The sequence below is a fragment of the Meleagris gallopavo genome, chromosome 16 (assembly GCF_905368555.1).
Source record: "Meleagris gallopavo chromosome 16, MGAL_WU_HG_1.1, whole genome shotgun sequence".
In the NCBI taxonomy this organism is placed as follows: domain Eukaryota; kingdom Metazoa; phylum Chordata; class Aves; order Galliformes; family Phasianidae; genus Meleagris; species Meleagris gallopavo.
In genome coordinates, this window is record NC_139419.1 from 10,858,624 (window position 1) to 10,872,277 (window position 13,654).

The 13,654-nt window shown below is 36.1% G+C and overlaps 1 protein-coding gene across 19 annotated transcripts in view; it reads right to left on the reverse strand.

Annotated features, from left to right (window-relative positions):
• Positions 1-13,654, reverse strand: part of RBFOX1 (RNA binding fox-1 homolog 1) — a 755,409-nt gene that overhangs the window by 43,913 nt on the left and 697,842 nt on the right. For all 19 annotated transcript variants that reach the window (XM_085237541.1, XM_085237554.1, XM_085237546.1 and 16 more), the window contains one exon: positions 8,984-9,116. In XM_085237541.1, coding sequence (XP_085093667.1) covers positions 8,984-9,116 — 133 coding nt within the window. The remainder of the gene's footprint in view (positions 1-8,983; positions 9,117-13,654) is intronic.

A 13,654-nucleotide genomic window follows, 5' to 3' on the forward strand; every position in this document is an offset into this window, starting at 1 on the left:
CACTCCACTTGAGTAGGAGACAGAGAGCATGAAATGAAGGAGTTTAATTGAAACTATGAAAAGGAAGATACAGACAACTGTTATAATTTTTGTCTTTGCTTCTCACCACCAACTCTATTTTATTTAGTAATCAATTGAATTAATTTCCTGAAGTCCAGTCTGCATTGACCATGAAGGTAATTAGCAAGTGATCTCCCTGTCCTTATCTCAATCCATGAGCTCCATCTCATTTTCTCCCTGTGTTATGCTGAGGAGTGGGAGTGAGAGAGCAGCTGGGTCTGGCAATCAGCCAAGATCAACCCACCAAAGAATGTTAAGACATACTATTTTCCATTATTACTGAACATTATTATTCAGAAAATAACAAATTTGAGAGAATGTGTGTTAAAAACAGGACCTATTTTCTTCCTCCTCTTGGTGACTTGCGAATTTGTAGTGGAGATCTCAAAAGATGAATACAGACTGAAACACTTTGAATTCCCAAATGCAGCTGGATGTAATCCTGAGTAGGTTAGTTCATTTGTCTAGGTCTTACTTTTACACATAATGCTCAATCATGTACAGACAGAAACTTATTTTGAATTCTGACTCTGTAGCTGCTTAACAAATGTTATACCGGAGGAAGTACTCAGCACTAAATGGGAAACAAATGCATGACTACCATTAAGTATGGCTAGTATTAACATGAAGAGACAGAAACAGCCAAATGAGTGTAACATTTGTAGGCAGGACAGGAACTATGAAAAGAAATCAGCTGACTTTATCTGACTTCCTCCTTACACTTTCATAGTATGATATGTTAAATATGAGACCTGCTACTACTTATGAATTTTTTTTCTCTTAACTTTCTTCACATTGTTGTATATTTTCAGACTCTCTCTTCCATTCACTGTCACTTGTTGACTCCTGTGACTGAATCTTATCATGGCAGTCAAATATGTTTTCTAACAGAAAGACTATGTATAAAGCATCAAGAACTACGCTGCACTTTTCTTTCCTTCAGTATATAATTTTCCAAAGGGTAATTTGCTTGACTCATCATCCCCTTTTCTCTCTAAAGTTGGGCACAGAGGACAAGTCTCAAGCTTGGAAAGCGAATAAATGCACCACAGAAGGACCCATCTCACCACAGCTCCTTTTACAGGTTATATTCAAAAAGTTGTCCTGGAAGCCACATAAATCTTGGGTTCATTGTCAACTAACACAGGGTGTGAAAATAGCCATGTTATTGAAATCTGAATTACTTCACTGGGACCTTGTGATATATTAATACATTACCTGGAAGCATTAAAATAACAAATTTGGGGAACTTATTCAGTTGTATTTTATAGGGCTAAGAAAAACAAAGAAAATTGAAATTTTGATTTAATAAGAAAACACACATCTAAATAACATCATACGTTGCAATCATTTCCTAGAATTATTTTTTCATAAATATGAAGCTGTTTTCTAACCAATAATTAAACAACTTTGCATGGTTTTAACTGCTTTGGATGCCTACCTGTGTGACCTTCTGCAGAGAACCTGCTTTAGCAGTGGGGCTGGACTCGATGACCTTCAGAGGTCCCTTTCTAACCCCTACAATCCTGTGATTCTGCTTTATTCATTCCGTGTCTTAAAATATTTCTTGTAAATTGATAAAGACAAACTGCTTAGTAGTTTAGATTCAGCCTTTATAATATTCTGTGAGGACTACATCTGTCTTCACTGCCATTTTTTAATCCTCAACTTGGGTTAAATAACCCGTCAGTGGCATAAGATAGTTCTCAAGTGTGCAAACCTTAGTACAGTAACTTCATATCAGCTGAGTGTATGTGGCCCTCAATCATTCAAACAATCTGCACAAGTTAACAAAAATAACGTAAAGCAGATTAAGTGCATGGAGTAATTGAGTCAGCGAAATAGACAGGAATTACAATTGTGATTTGAGCCACTGCAACAGGAATTGTGGTTATAGTGCATTATTTCTCCTCCCTCAGAATTACAAGAAAGCATCTGAACTAAAATTCTCCACTTTGATTGCTTGCAGTCACTCTCACTGTCTAAAACATATTTCCCAGTTTTTGATCTCTGCTGAAATTCCTTCATATACCCTTCATATGAAGCCTTTTGCATGAAACAAATAACAGAAGAGATGCAATTAAAACCTTATTTAAAGTAAACCAAAGAAAGAAGATTTTCAGCACTCTAATTACATAACACAATTAAAATATATAATATTTGTTCCACATTTTTTCTCTTCCTCAGCATTCATCTCAATGTCATTTCTACTGTCATTACATCCACTTCATATCTGGTATTATTTCTCTCCTTATTCCCCATATGTATTTGTCTTATCTGATTATATTTTTACTTTCTTCTGTTTACACATGAAAATATATTTTACATCATCTCTTTCTTTAACAAGTTCTCTTGTTCTTACAATCCACTAGAAGATTTTTTCTAATACAAGCCTTTGACTTTTTACCCCTCCCTTTCTTTGCCTTCATTTTACTCATCAAACTGCAAGCTCTCTGCACGCAGCAGATGGGATCAGACTAGACTTTCAACTTCCAGCCATTAAATACAGTACAATGACATACTTCACATGCCCGTTCTCCACAGTTCTCATTCCCTGAGTTCATGAGTTCATTAACATAATGCACGACTAAACAAGAAGTAGGACATTCAGGAAGTAATCCTGCAATATATATCTGTTTGCTGCCTTTTCTTCTCAAAAACAGTCAAGTTCACATTTCTGTGTGTGTTGGTTATTTTTTCTTCTTTTTTTTCCCCTTGGCTGACTATACAAAAAGTTGAGAGTTCCTTCTTGTATTTCCTCAGAAACTAAAAAAAACTTCAGATAACAAGGGATTGTTACTATGCTTCTAACCCAGAAACATGAAAGAGAGAAAAACATATCGTTATTCCCCCTTCTCCCACAAAAAGAAACAGAACTGAAGATAGCAGCTCCCTCTCTATTAGGTTCATCAGAATTAGGTGGAGTGCATTGGAAGGATGCACAGTCATCACATACTAAACTTCTGAAGACCTTGAGGCAAATGATGCTGGAAGAGAAGGGCTTTTCATTAGTTTTAACTGCAATACTCGCAGACATATAGTGCTGGACGTTAGCTTTTCTTGGCAACTGTTTAAAGATAGAACATCACACTCATCATATTTTAGAATTTGGCAAATGATTTTTAAGAATGCTGACCTACTAGTTTCAGCAGAGTTCCAAAGCAATTACAGGTTACAAAATCACATTGTTTGCTTTCAGTCATCTGCTAAAGAAAACAAAACCTGCTTCCTTCTCCTTTCTTTTGGCAGTGTAGGTGCCACCATCTGCATCCAAAATCTGCCACACAACTACTTCTTCTAGCAGCTTCTGATCGATTAGAACATTTCTTAGACTGTTACAAATAATCTTAGAAAGAAAAAGATCAAAGCAAGACTTGATTTTTTTTTTCACTGATGTATTTGTTTTTTTAATTTATCTTTAAAAAAAATAATTTCATGAACAGAGTACAGAGTGAAGGGGCTGTGCACCAGTCATTCTGCCACTAGTCTGCCTGTCTATTGATTCTGATTTAAGCTGTACCCATGCCCTGCTCTGCCTTACAGTGTGGAGCTTCACCTCGAGCATTGGGCAATTTGGGCATTGCAATACAAGAAGGACATAAAACTATTAGAGAGATCATTGTGGGTTCCTTCCAACTCAGGCTATTCTATGATCCTATTACAAAATTAAAAAACACTACTTAATAGCCAAGAGAAGCCTGAAAGAAAGCACAAAGAAAGAGTCAGTTCTAAACCTCCTACCTGAACGCTGATCCGAAAAGACCATACAAGGATTTTACTCAAGTTAGTAACTGCTCTTCTCCTCAAACAAGTTACCAGTTTTGCTGTGAACTACAGAGGCAGGCAGGTCCCTGAGATAAGCAAAAAATAGCTCATAGTCATAACCTCCTGAATTGGCAGGGTTGCCCTCCATGCACTTCTCACACCACATACATGACCACTTCTTTCTCTTCCTCCTCAACATAGCCTTGAATTTAAGATTTCCACCCGACGTTGATTTTCAGAAATGTAAATGTTATATTTTCTCACACAAAGTAAGCTTCATATTATCTGTTTGAGTAGGATGTTATGGTACAGAAGTTGATTACGCATAAAAGGTTAAGAGCAAGTTACACATTACATTGTAATATTTTAAGATATTAGAAATGGTGCCACGTTGATAAAAATGAAGTGTTTTAAATGAGTTACACGAGACTATCTCAAGCAATTACTGAAATGCCTCACTCTCAACTAAAGAATTCATTAATTATGTACTACATATTTACTAAATTTTCAAGTGACACATGTCCAACCCATAGCCTATAGGCTGCATGTGGCCCAGTACAGTGTGCTGTGGCCTGCCTTCTGCCTCGTGCCATCATGGTGGCACTTCCTGCCTGCTGAGTGGCCTGGCCCAGCCTTGGACACACAATAATCACTTGGCAACAGCCAAAACATCAACAGGCTCAAGACAGTTCCTCCTCACAGAATGCGTCCCAGGCAAGCCAAAAGGCTGGACAACTGTGTTTTAAAGCATGTAAGATGTCCTTTGATTTATAAGAAAACAATGGCTCTAAATACACCCATGTTCACCAGTTTTCCATAGATTTAGTAAAGTGTGTTGTATTTGCTGTTTCTCAGTAACTGTGAGAAGACAGCTTTCCATAATAATACATAGTAATTTGTACTGCCTAACCTAATGACGAGATCTGTATTTCCTTACAGACCAGAACACACTGCCATTTCATAACCTTGCTGATATAGAGTCTAAGAAAAAAACAGACAGTATCAAACAGGACATGTAAGCAGGAATAAATACAGCCTAAGGGAGACTGAAAAGAAAGTAGGTTTTTGTTACAGAGCAGGGAATCTTGAGATCGTGCAGCTGAGATAACCACTAGTATCAAGTTTGTAAGATTGGTAAGAAAATACAAGTTCCTAGCTTTGCCTATTGATTTCCTATTTGAAAATGATTCTGTTACAGTTCTAAAACTTTTGAATATTAACAAATCAGTGTGCAAAAGATTATTTCAAATCACTTATTATATTTCATGTAAGCTGTCAAAGATTAAAGAAATAAAAGAAAATGAAAAAAAAATCCTTTCAAATCAGCTTAACATTTTACATTTACAGGTAGGTATTTTTTAAAAAGGAAATTGTATTTTCTAACTGCATGTTGTGGAGTTTTACTGTAAATTTAAATGCCATTATTCAAAAATAAATGGATGGGGCAACAATTTTTTTTAATCAATGAAAATATTTTTGCATCAAACTGATTGCTTGGCTGTAAGCAGTGCTATTTCCTTGAGTGAAAAAATGAAAGCTTGCTGCTAAATTAATTGCAAAACAACTGACAAGGAGTTTTCCATTTTTCTTATCAACAAATGATGTTCTGTGTTGTTTGCTTCCTTTCGTAACTTGGTTCATTCTCTATGATCTCTTTATTTTCTCTGTAATTGTCCCTGCCTCTCACTTTCATTGACAATTGAAAACAACAAACTTACAGTTTGTTTTCATTGATCAAGGATTCCTTCTGCCTTTTGGCCTCTTCGATAAGTCAGAATACATAATGAGTGAGCACAGAACAAAGCATTGAAAAGAAATTCCGAATGAGACTGCTGTATCAAGGAAGTTACTAGCAGATGATACACTAGGCTAAAGAAATTATATCAGAATAAAGCATTATCTATCTATCAGACCAGTGCAATGAAACTTCTAGGGTCTGTGCTGATCCACAAATCACGGACGATGTAAATTTATGTATCAGAAATCAATGTGCTATTTTAAACCATAGGTGAAAGGAAAAATAAACCTGACTCATCTCTGAACTCAAGCCTTCAAATGAAGACAAGATGGCTGCGGCCACCATTTTCCCTGTGCAGCTGGGCCAGTGCCAGCATGCCTATAGCAGGCCTGGCAGAGTGGGGAGCCACATGGAGAGCTTTTGGAAGAGCCATGAGGCTGCTGTGCTGTGGCTGCTGGTGCCTGAGCATCCTCTAGGCCAGGCTACCCCTCTAATAAAGAAAAGCTAAAGGGGCTGGGATGGTTCAGCCTGGAGAATGCTCCAGGGAGACCTCGCTGTGGCCTTCTACTGCTTAAGGAGAGCTTATAAACAAGAGTGAGACTTTTTAATACATGCAGATATCAAGAGGGGGGACAGTTCTAAAATAAAATGTGAAATTTAGATGTCAGTAAGAGATTATTTAGTCAGAGGGGGTTGAGGACCTGGCACAGGCTGCCCCCAAAAAATGTGGATGTCCTATCCCAGGAGGGCTCACAGCTAGGCTGGATGGGTCCCTGGGCAACCTGATCTGATGAGTGATATTCTTTCCCATGGCAAGGGATTGGAACTAGATGATCTTTAAGGTGCCTTCCAACCTAATTGCTTTTTGTAATTCTATTTAGCTTATCAATTGAAAAAATTTGCAGTCAGACTATTTCTATTACATGATGGATTTATTGGACAATGTATTGGATGGCAGAGTAGAGTCCTAGATGACTGATGACTTAGCTCAGGAAGCTGGAGGCCGTTGTGCCAACATAATGAGCTAACTTCTCTCCTGATTCAGTGCGTGGCTCCTTAAGTCAACTTTAAAGGCAGATCATGAAGGCAACATGATATCTGTCCAACCTAACTGTCAAACTATCCTGCAGATTCATGCTGAAGCACCTATTAACTTTCAATAGGATTTCACGATGTTTACATCAAATTTCATCTCTAAAATGCTGGAATTAAGCAGTACTATTTATGAGAATTTATATTTATTACACTTGGAAATCTAATTCTTCTTGCTCAGTCACTATACTAACTAAACTATGAACATATAGGTGTATCAAACACAACACACACAGACCACCCTTATGTGGCTTCTTAAATTAAAGGCCTATAAATTAAACTGGTTAACAGGTAAAGCCTTAAAAGCACTGTGCTTGCAGTACGCAGTACATGTAAGTATGTTTATTTCATACCTACAGTACCCATTTCATAACTTAGACATCCAGGTATGAAGTCAGTCCTTAAGGCATTCTAAACTTGTTCTCCTCTTTGCTACATGCAAATACCTGGGCTACCTCTAAAATAGACAGTCTAGGCAACAGTAGTAGGGTGCTTGAGTGGGATGCCATACTTGCCCAAAGGTAACTCAGACAATCTTTTTCAAAAACCATGGTGTCTTCCTCCCTTTAAGGTGAATAGTATTACTTAGTTTATTATACTATCTATAAAGAAAAAAAGATGTAGTTCACTTTAAAAAAAAAAATAACCTGGCATTGTGTCATCTCTTTCATATTTATTTTTCAAACAGCTTAATTCTCTGAGGGGTACTGCCCAATGTGAATGAATGGTCAGAGAGCGTGTCCCAGATATCCTGGAAAATATAGCTCAGTGGCTGACTTTTGTAAACTTGTCTGGAAGAAAAGACACGCCTTCTGGTTTAATCAGGCTTCATAAGAAACTGCTTCCAACCAGAGACAAATTTAGTCAGCTTACTTGTAAAGGGCTGGTAGGAGATCTAAACAAACTAATGCAACTGGAAACGCACCAGTATGTCCTTAACATGGCAGGAATAAACATTATTGATATTATTAGGTTCCAGTATTACAACAGCATTGTGATATTGATCCTGTGTCTCATTTTGTATTACTTTGGTCTATTACTGCAGTTCTAGACCTTATGTCTCAGTCAACAATATTTCAGGCATCTCCTTAAATCTGGAGCACCACGAGCCACATAATTATTTTACTGTGTGCTTTGACAATATGGAAAAGATTAAGCCCAGATTAGCCTTGAATACCTTCAATTAGCTTTTCGAAGCAGAATACAAGAGAAGTCTGGGGTGGGGGGACTAGTGAAGGGTACCTGTCCTTCTGCTGTAATTAAGTAGGAGGAGAGGGTCTCAGCATCATATTGTGCTGCAAGGTTCATTACAGGAGAACATCCAAAGCCAGACTAGATGAGCTGTGTGGCATTATTTTCGTGAGGGCAGAGAGAAATCATCTTCACTCCACGACTTTCCAAACCTTCCTTTCCCTTTCCCAGAACGATCCGGTTGCTCTACAGAGAAGTACCGACATACCTACTACAAACTGTTACCACAAAATACTATTTTATCCAGGGATCTTCCATGTTTACTGATTTACCAAACTTACTGATTTCTTAATAGCTGAAAATGTTTCAACACTGCTAGGGCTTTTAAAGACCACAGGCATCACACAAAACCGTTCTGTCAGCGTTTACAGAGCTACCACACTTTGTTTCTCTCTTCTTTCCCTCAGAAATATACTCTTCTGAATAACAGAAGATAAAATTGAGTTTTTAAAAATGATTGCAATAGATTTCTCTCCTTTGTACCTTAATTGTTGCTTTAAGTAAAGGTAGGTCACTAACAGTGAAATGTTAAGGTGTAATTTAAACAAATATGTACCAGAAAGCATGTGACCCTTAAGAAGCAGCCCACGTTTCTATCTTGGCTAAAATATCAACTAGAAAAACTAAAATTGTAATTAAAAAAACAACCATTGAAAAAAAAAGAACAATAGAACTAAAAACAAAAATACACTAAGCCTTTAGGTACAGAGACAACTTTCAGTGGATGATTTGAAGAAAAAGAAGTTACTTGATCCAACCTCCTTAATAACCAGATGTTTGCAATCATCAAAAACACATCTTTAGCTGAAACAATTTCTCTGTTCAGAGCATTCAGTCTCTAAGAGCATTTACATAACAATATGTGACATCTCAAATGCTTAAGGCCACCAACCATGGCAATACAAATTACAGTCATTTTTCAATACTCTGTGCAAGGTGCACCACTTCCAATTCTTGGATTGGTTGCATGCTGCGTTGGTTTCTGCAGTGAGACACGACCAGCATGCACCACAGTTACAAACAGTTTGCAGCCTTTGGAAATTCACAGTGTTAGGTACAAGAGGCTGATCTCCTTACCCGCCGTAGGCTGGAATCGGAGGGGGGGGTGCTGCTGCACGAAACGTGTTGTACACTGTGCGACCTCGGCCTCTTAGGTGGGCACCTCTGTACGCAGCAGCTGCAGTTGCAGCAGGGTAGGGAAATCCTGGCACTGCACAGAAAAGAAGAGAAATACAAAATATTCAGATCAATCTGGTGTTTTAAAACTAGGTAAAAGACTTGCAGTGTAACAGTATGTTTGTGCCTGTATTAAAGCATGGTCTTGAACTGGATGAGGGAGATATTGTTAAGAAATTATGATCAGTCATTCAACCAGAGGCCTCACTGTCTTACATAAAATCTTTACATTCCCAGCAAGCTGGGAATTTAGATGGCATTAACACAGATAGCTCTGATTTCCCTGGAAGAGACTCAATAATAAAAACAATGCTGTTTGTTGTAGACAACACCTCTAAAAAGAGATGCTTGAAGCCAAAAACACTCAGCCCAGGTTCAAACTTATAGCACTAGAGAAATTTCTGGATCTGTCTTCCAAGTTCACCCTGCTTTGAGCAAGTGTGAAACACTGGACCAGGTGACCTCCAACAGTCCCCTTTGATCTGAATAATTTGATGATTTTACAAACGTAATGGAGCTTCAATTTTATTCAAAAATTTGATTACTAATAGGTTTGAGTTGTATATCAAGGGGAAAAAAAGAGAGAGCAAGAGCTTCCTCAGAATTTGAGAGGTATATTGGTTTATGATGGTACATACTATTTCTTCAAAGGCAAAAGCTGAATAAATATGTGAATTCAGAAAATATTCAGACCTAATAGAAACAAATTAGATATATAAAGAAGAAACAGACTCAGACAATTTTATATCGTCATTGCAAGTAGCTGTAATCATTAATTACCATTCACACAAAATGACATATTTTCATCAGAAATAGTAGTAAGTTTTATTCTTTTTCTGTAAAATATCTTTAAAACGCCTCTCTTCACAAATATTTTAATTAAAAAAAAGAAAAAGTGAAACTTCCTTTTTTTTTCCCCCCAATACTTCATTATTCTTTTCTTCTTTAGACACATTTTGCTGGCTACTGTTAAAACATGTCTTTTTGGAACAAATTCATAAGTGAGACACAGAAAATTAAATCCAGCTCTGATGGTACTCAGGTTACTTTAGTTGTGCTTCAGTGTACTGAATTATTTACCGCATGTAAATAAAGAGATACATTAATATTGCTTTGTAGCACCCTGATAAAAGCAAATGAAGGAAATGATGACTGAAACAGTTTTTCAAGTCTGAAATATGTTTTCATTTCACATTTGTCTTTCATCTGTTAAATTTTAAAAATAGCCTTGAATTTGAAAGGAAGACAAAAAATTCTCAACTTGTAAATGTTATCAGATGAAATGTAAAGGAAAATACTGTAATAATGGTGACTTCATTATAGCCGTAATGCTACGCCTTATGCGGACTGTCCGGTCCCTCTCACTAAAGAGTCTGGCCATGAAATCACGCCAGAAATTGTACATATCTTAAAGCTTAGTATTCTGTAGCTACCTTTAATAAATGTAGTTTTAGGGACATTTTTGAACTGCCAAGAATAAGAGAAATTGATCTGACTTAAATGCCACTAACAAGAATGAATGAAGTCTGATAAGCTTTGAGCAGTTTGGATAACTTCTTCACTTACATGTGCTTCCATAGTTCTTTACATACTGAAAACACGCTTCTACAGAGTAACAGAAGCAGCTGCAAAGAAAAATAAACCAACTCGAGAAATTCTAAACTCCAGCAGGTCCCAGACAGTTTTGCTTCTGTAAAATGTACTGTTGGAAATCAACTCATCCACTTCTCTATGTAGAGTGGGAGGTGTATAAATAACGGACCTGTTTTCATTTCAGATGAAAAAAGTAACAGTGGCTAATGTTTTTGTATTTCTTCTTTACTTTCAATTATACCATTAATATAGCTTTCAAACACACACTGACACACACACACACAAAATGCAGTAATTTCACAAACATTTATGAGAGATGCTAAGACCGGAAGGGGATTTCTACCATTTTCAAGGAATCTGATTTTTTTCTATGTAGTATTAGAATGGAAAGTTCCACAGTTATGCTATGCTCATCTCATATGTATTGACTCTTTAAAGAAAATCACAAAACATAACAAATCTAGAGTAAAGCAAAACTCTAGAAAATCTTACAGAAGCAACAAGTAAAATTTACAACAATATCTGCAATTCTGTCACAAAGAAGATAAGTCATAATGGAAACTAAATCTGAGAAATATGGAACTATGAATGGTGTTGCAAAGTCTTACAGAAAGCGATCTCATATGAAGTAGAATTACATCCAGCCCCCAGAAATGACTTGGGTCATTCTGATAGAGCATGTGAAAGCATGCCTTCTAATTACAGATACATTATTAAGGACTGCAATTATTGCCAGAGGTATAGTAATTGGTAAGATCATGTCAGCCTAGATTTGAATTCAGTAAAAAAAAAGATGCTGCTTTATCCCAGCTGAGAAATCAGGTGGTTAGGAGCATGCAATAACCACAGAATTTATTTTCCTACCAACTTTTTAATATCCTCAACTCCAAAATAACCAGAAGTAACACCACTGGAACACAACTGAATAATGGACTTAATAAAAACAATTTTATGAGAAGGTCTTTCCCATCAGGAAACATTAAGCGGCATCAACCAGCCCCCAAAATAATGAATATACTAGCCAGGAGGGGTAAGGATTAATGACTTCCAGTTTGTAGGTCAAGCTTCCTTAGTGCCTCCGTGCCAAACTACTGAAACTCAGTCACTGAAAATGCTAATATAATGGCATAGAAAATGTGTTTGACTATCAGAGTCCCTTTCTAAATAAATGTAGCTTAAATTTATCAAAATAATTTGATGACTGGAATTCTGATCTGAGGTAGGGAAAAGGGAAATTTCTCCAACTGCTCGTTATTGGTAACAATATGAGATTAAACAAACAAAGAAACAAACAGAAACAAAACAAAACAAAACAAACAAAAAAAACAACACAGAACCCACATCTCTAAGGACTTCATATAATTAAATATAAACCAAAGAGGCAATTTACTTTCTCATCTAATAGTCCCTATCAGTTCTATAGTTGGTTATTATGCTATTCAAATGTGAACGGCACTGCAACTGTAACAACATAAAAGCAGTTAATACAATGGAAATACAGTTTTTCTTTTTCTAATGAAAAAGAGTAAAAACACTTGTTTGTTACCTAGTATAATTACCAAAAAACATACAAATAATCTTTTATTACAGTCTAAATGAAAAAAAAAAAAAAAAAGGAATGTTAATTTGGTAAAATCTCTTATTTAAATGTATTTGTTCTACACCTAAGGAAAAAACAACAACAACAACAACAAAACAAGCACTTATATTATTACACTGAAAATTGTCCAAAAAAGTCTCCTGCATACTTTGTAAACATGGAAACACTGTCATGGTACTTCCTTCATCAAACTGCAGTTTAGATCTTAAACATTAAATTCGGTCAGCACAATGCAACATTTCTGAAAGATAAAAGCCTTTTGGGATTAACAGGACTTGTTAAAATGTGGGTAAAATTTAGGTAAATAACAACCTCATACAAAAAAGAAATACAGGTATGAGGTACAGATCCCTTTCATACCAATCACCTTTGTGTTCACAAATTAAATTTATTTAAATCTTATTTTCTCCTAAAACGTATAAGCTTTGGTTTTGTTCATCTTCTACTAAATAAAAATGACAGATAGTTGACTTTCTAGACACTGCATCTCCACAGAAGCATTGGAAAACAAAGACTGAGCATTGATAAAGCTTGAGTTCTGAAAAAGAGGAACATAACCTAGTAAAATAATACTTAAGGGTTACACACTGTGTATTAAAGTTTTAAAGCTTTGGGATGGATGAAAGAGTAGCAGATGTAAAAAACAACAGGGGGCAGATTTTGTATCAAAGCCATAAAAATATATGGCCATTTTAATGGGCAATTATTCTTTGCATTTGTGCTGTGGTTTGAATTTGTATGAATGTGCCATATGCCTCAAGAAAGGTGTGCCATCAAAATGGATGAATGAATCTACCCCTCATCACTCCTAATCTCTCCTGCTCTGCACAAATCATAAGGTCATCTGCTCTCAAGAATTTTCCAGTGTTTTATGTCGAAGAGTTTTAATGCTACATCGTTTTGGAATTGGCTCATAGCTAATTTACTGCAAGGTAGTTTAACTGTTAGAAATGAAGGAACACATATTTATATTATTACCATAGTTTAGAAAGATCCTTGTTGAGGAAACACTTCAGAAGTGCGGGACAATAAATTAAGAACAAAGAGAAGAATGATCTATATCATATTATCTGAGATTGCTGAGATAAAATCAGGAGTTTTTCCTGATGTATGTTTTACGTCAACTGACTTTTCCAATGGTATTAGTAGTACTAGGTAGTTTTAATTGGCATTCTCTTTTAAGAATTATAAAAACTGTTAGAGAGGGTACTTGTAGAATTTTGCATTTAAATACACAGTCAAAACTGCTTTGCCAGTAAAAGCACCATTATCACAGCTTTTAAAATAAGACAGTTTTAAAAACTATATATATATATGTATGTATGCATAAATTGCAAAGTTCAAAAAACTCTTTAGAAATTTCACAATGCTTAGTAACA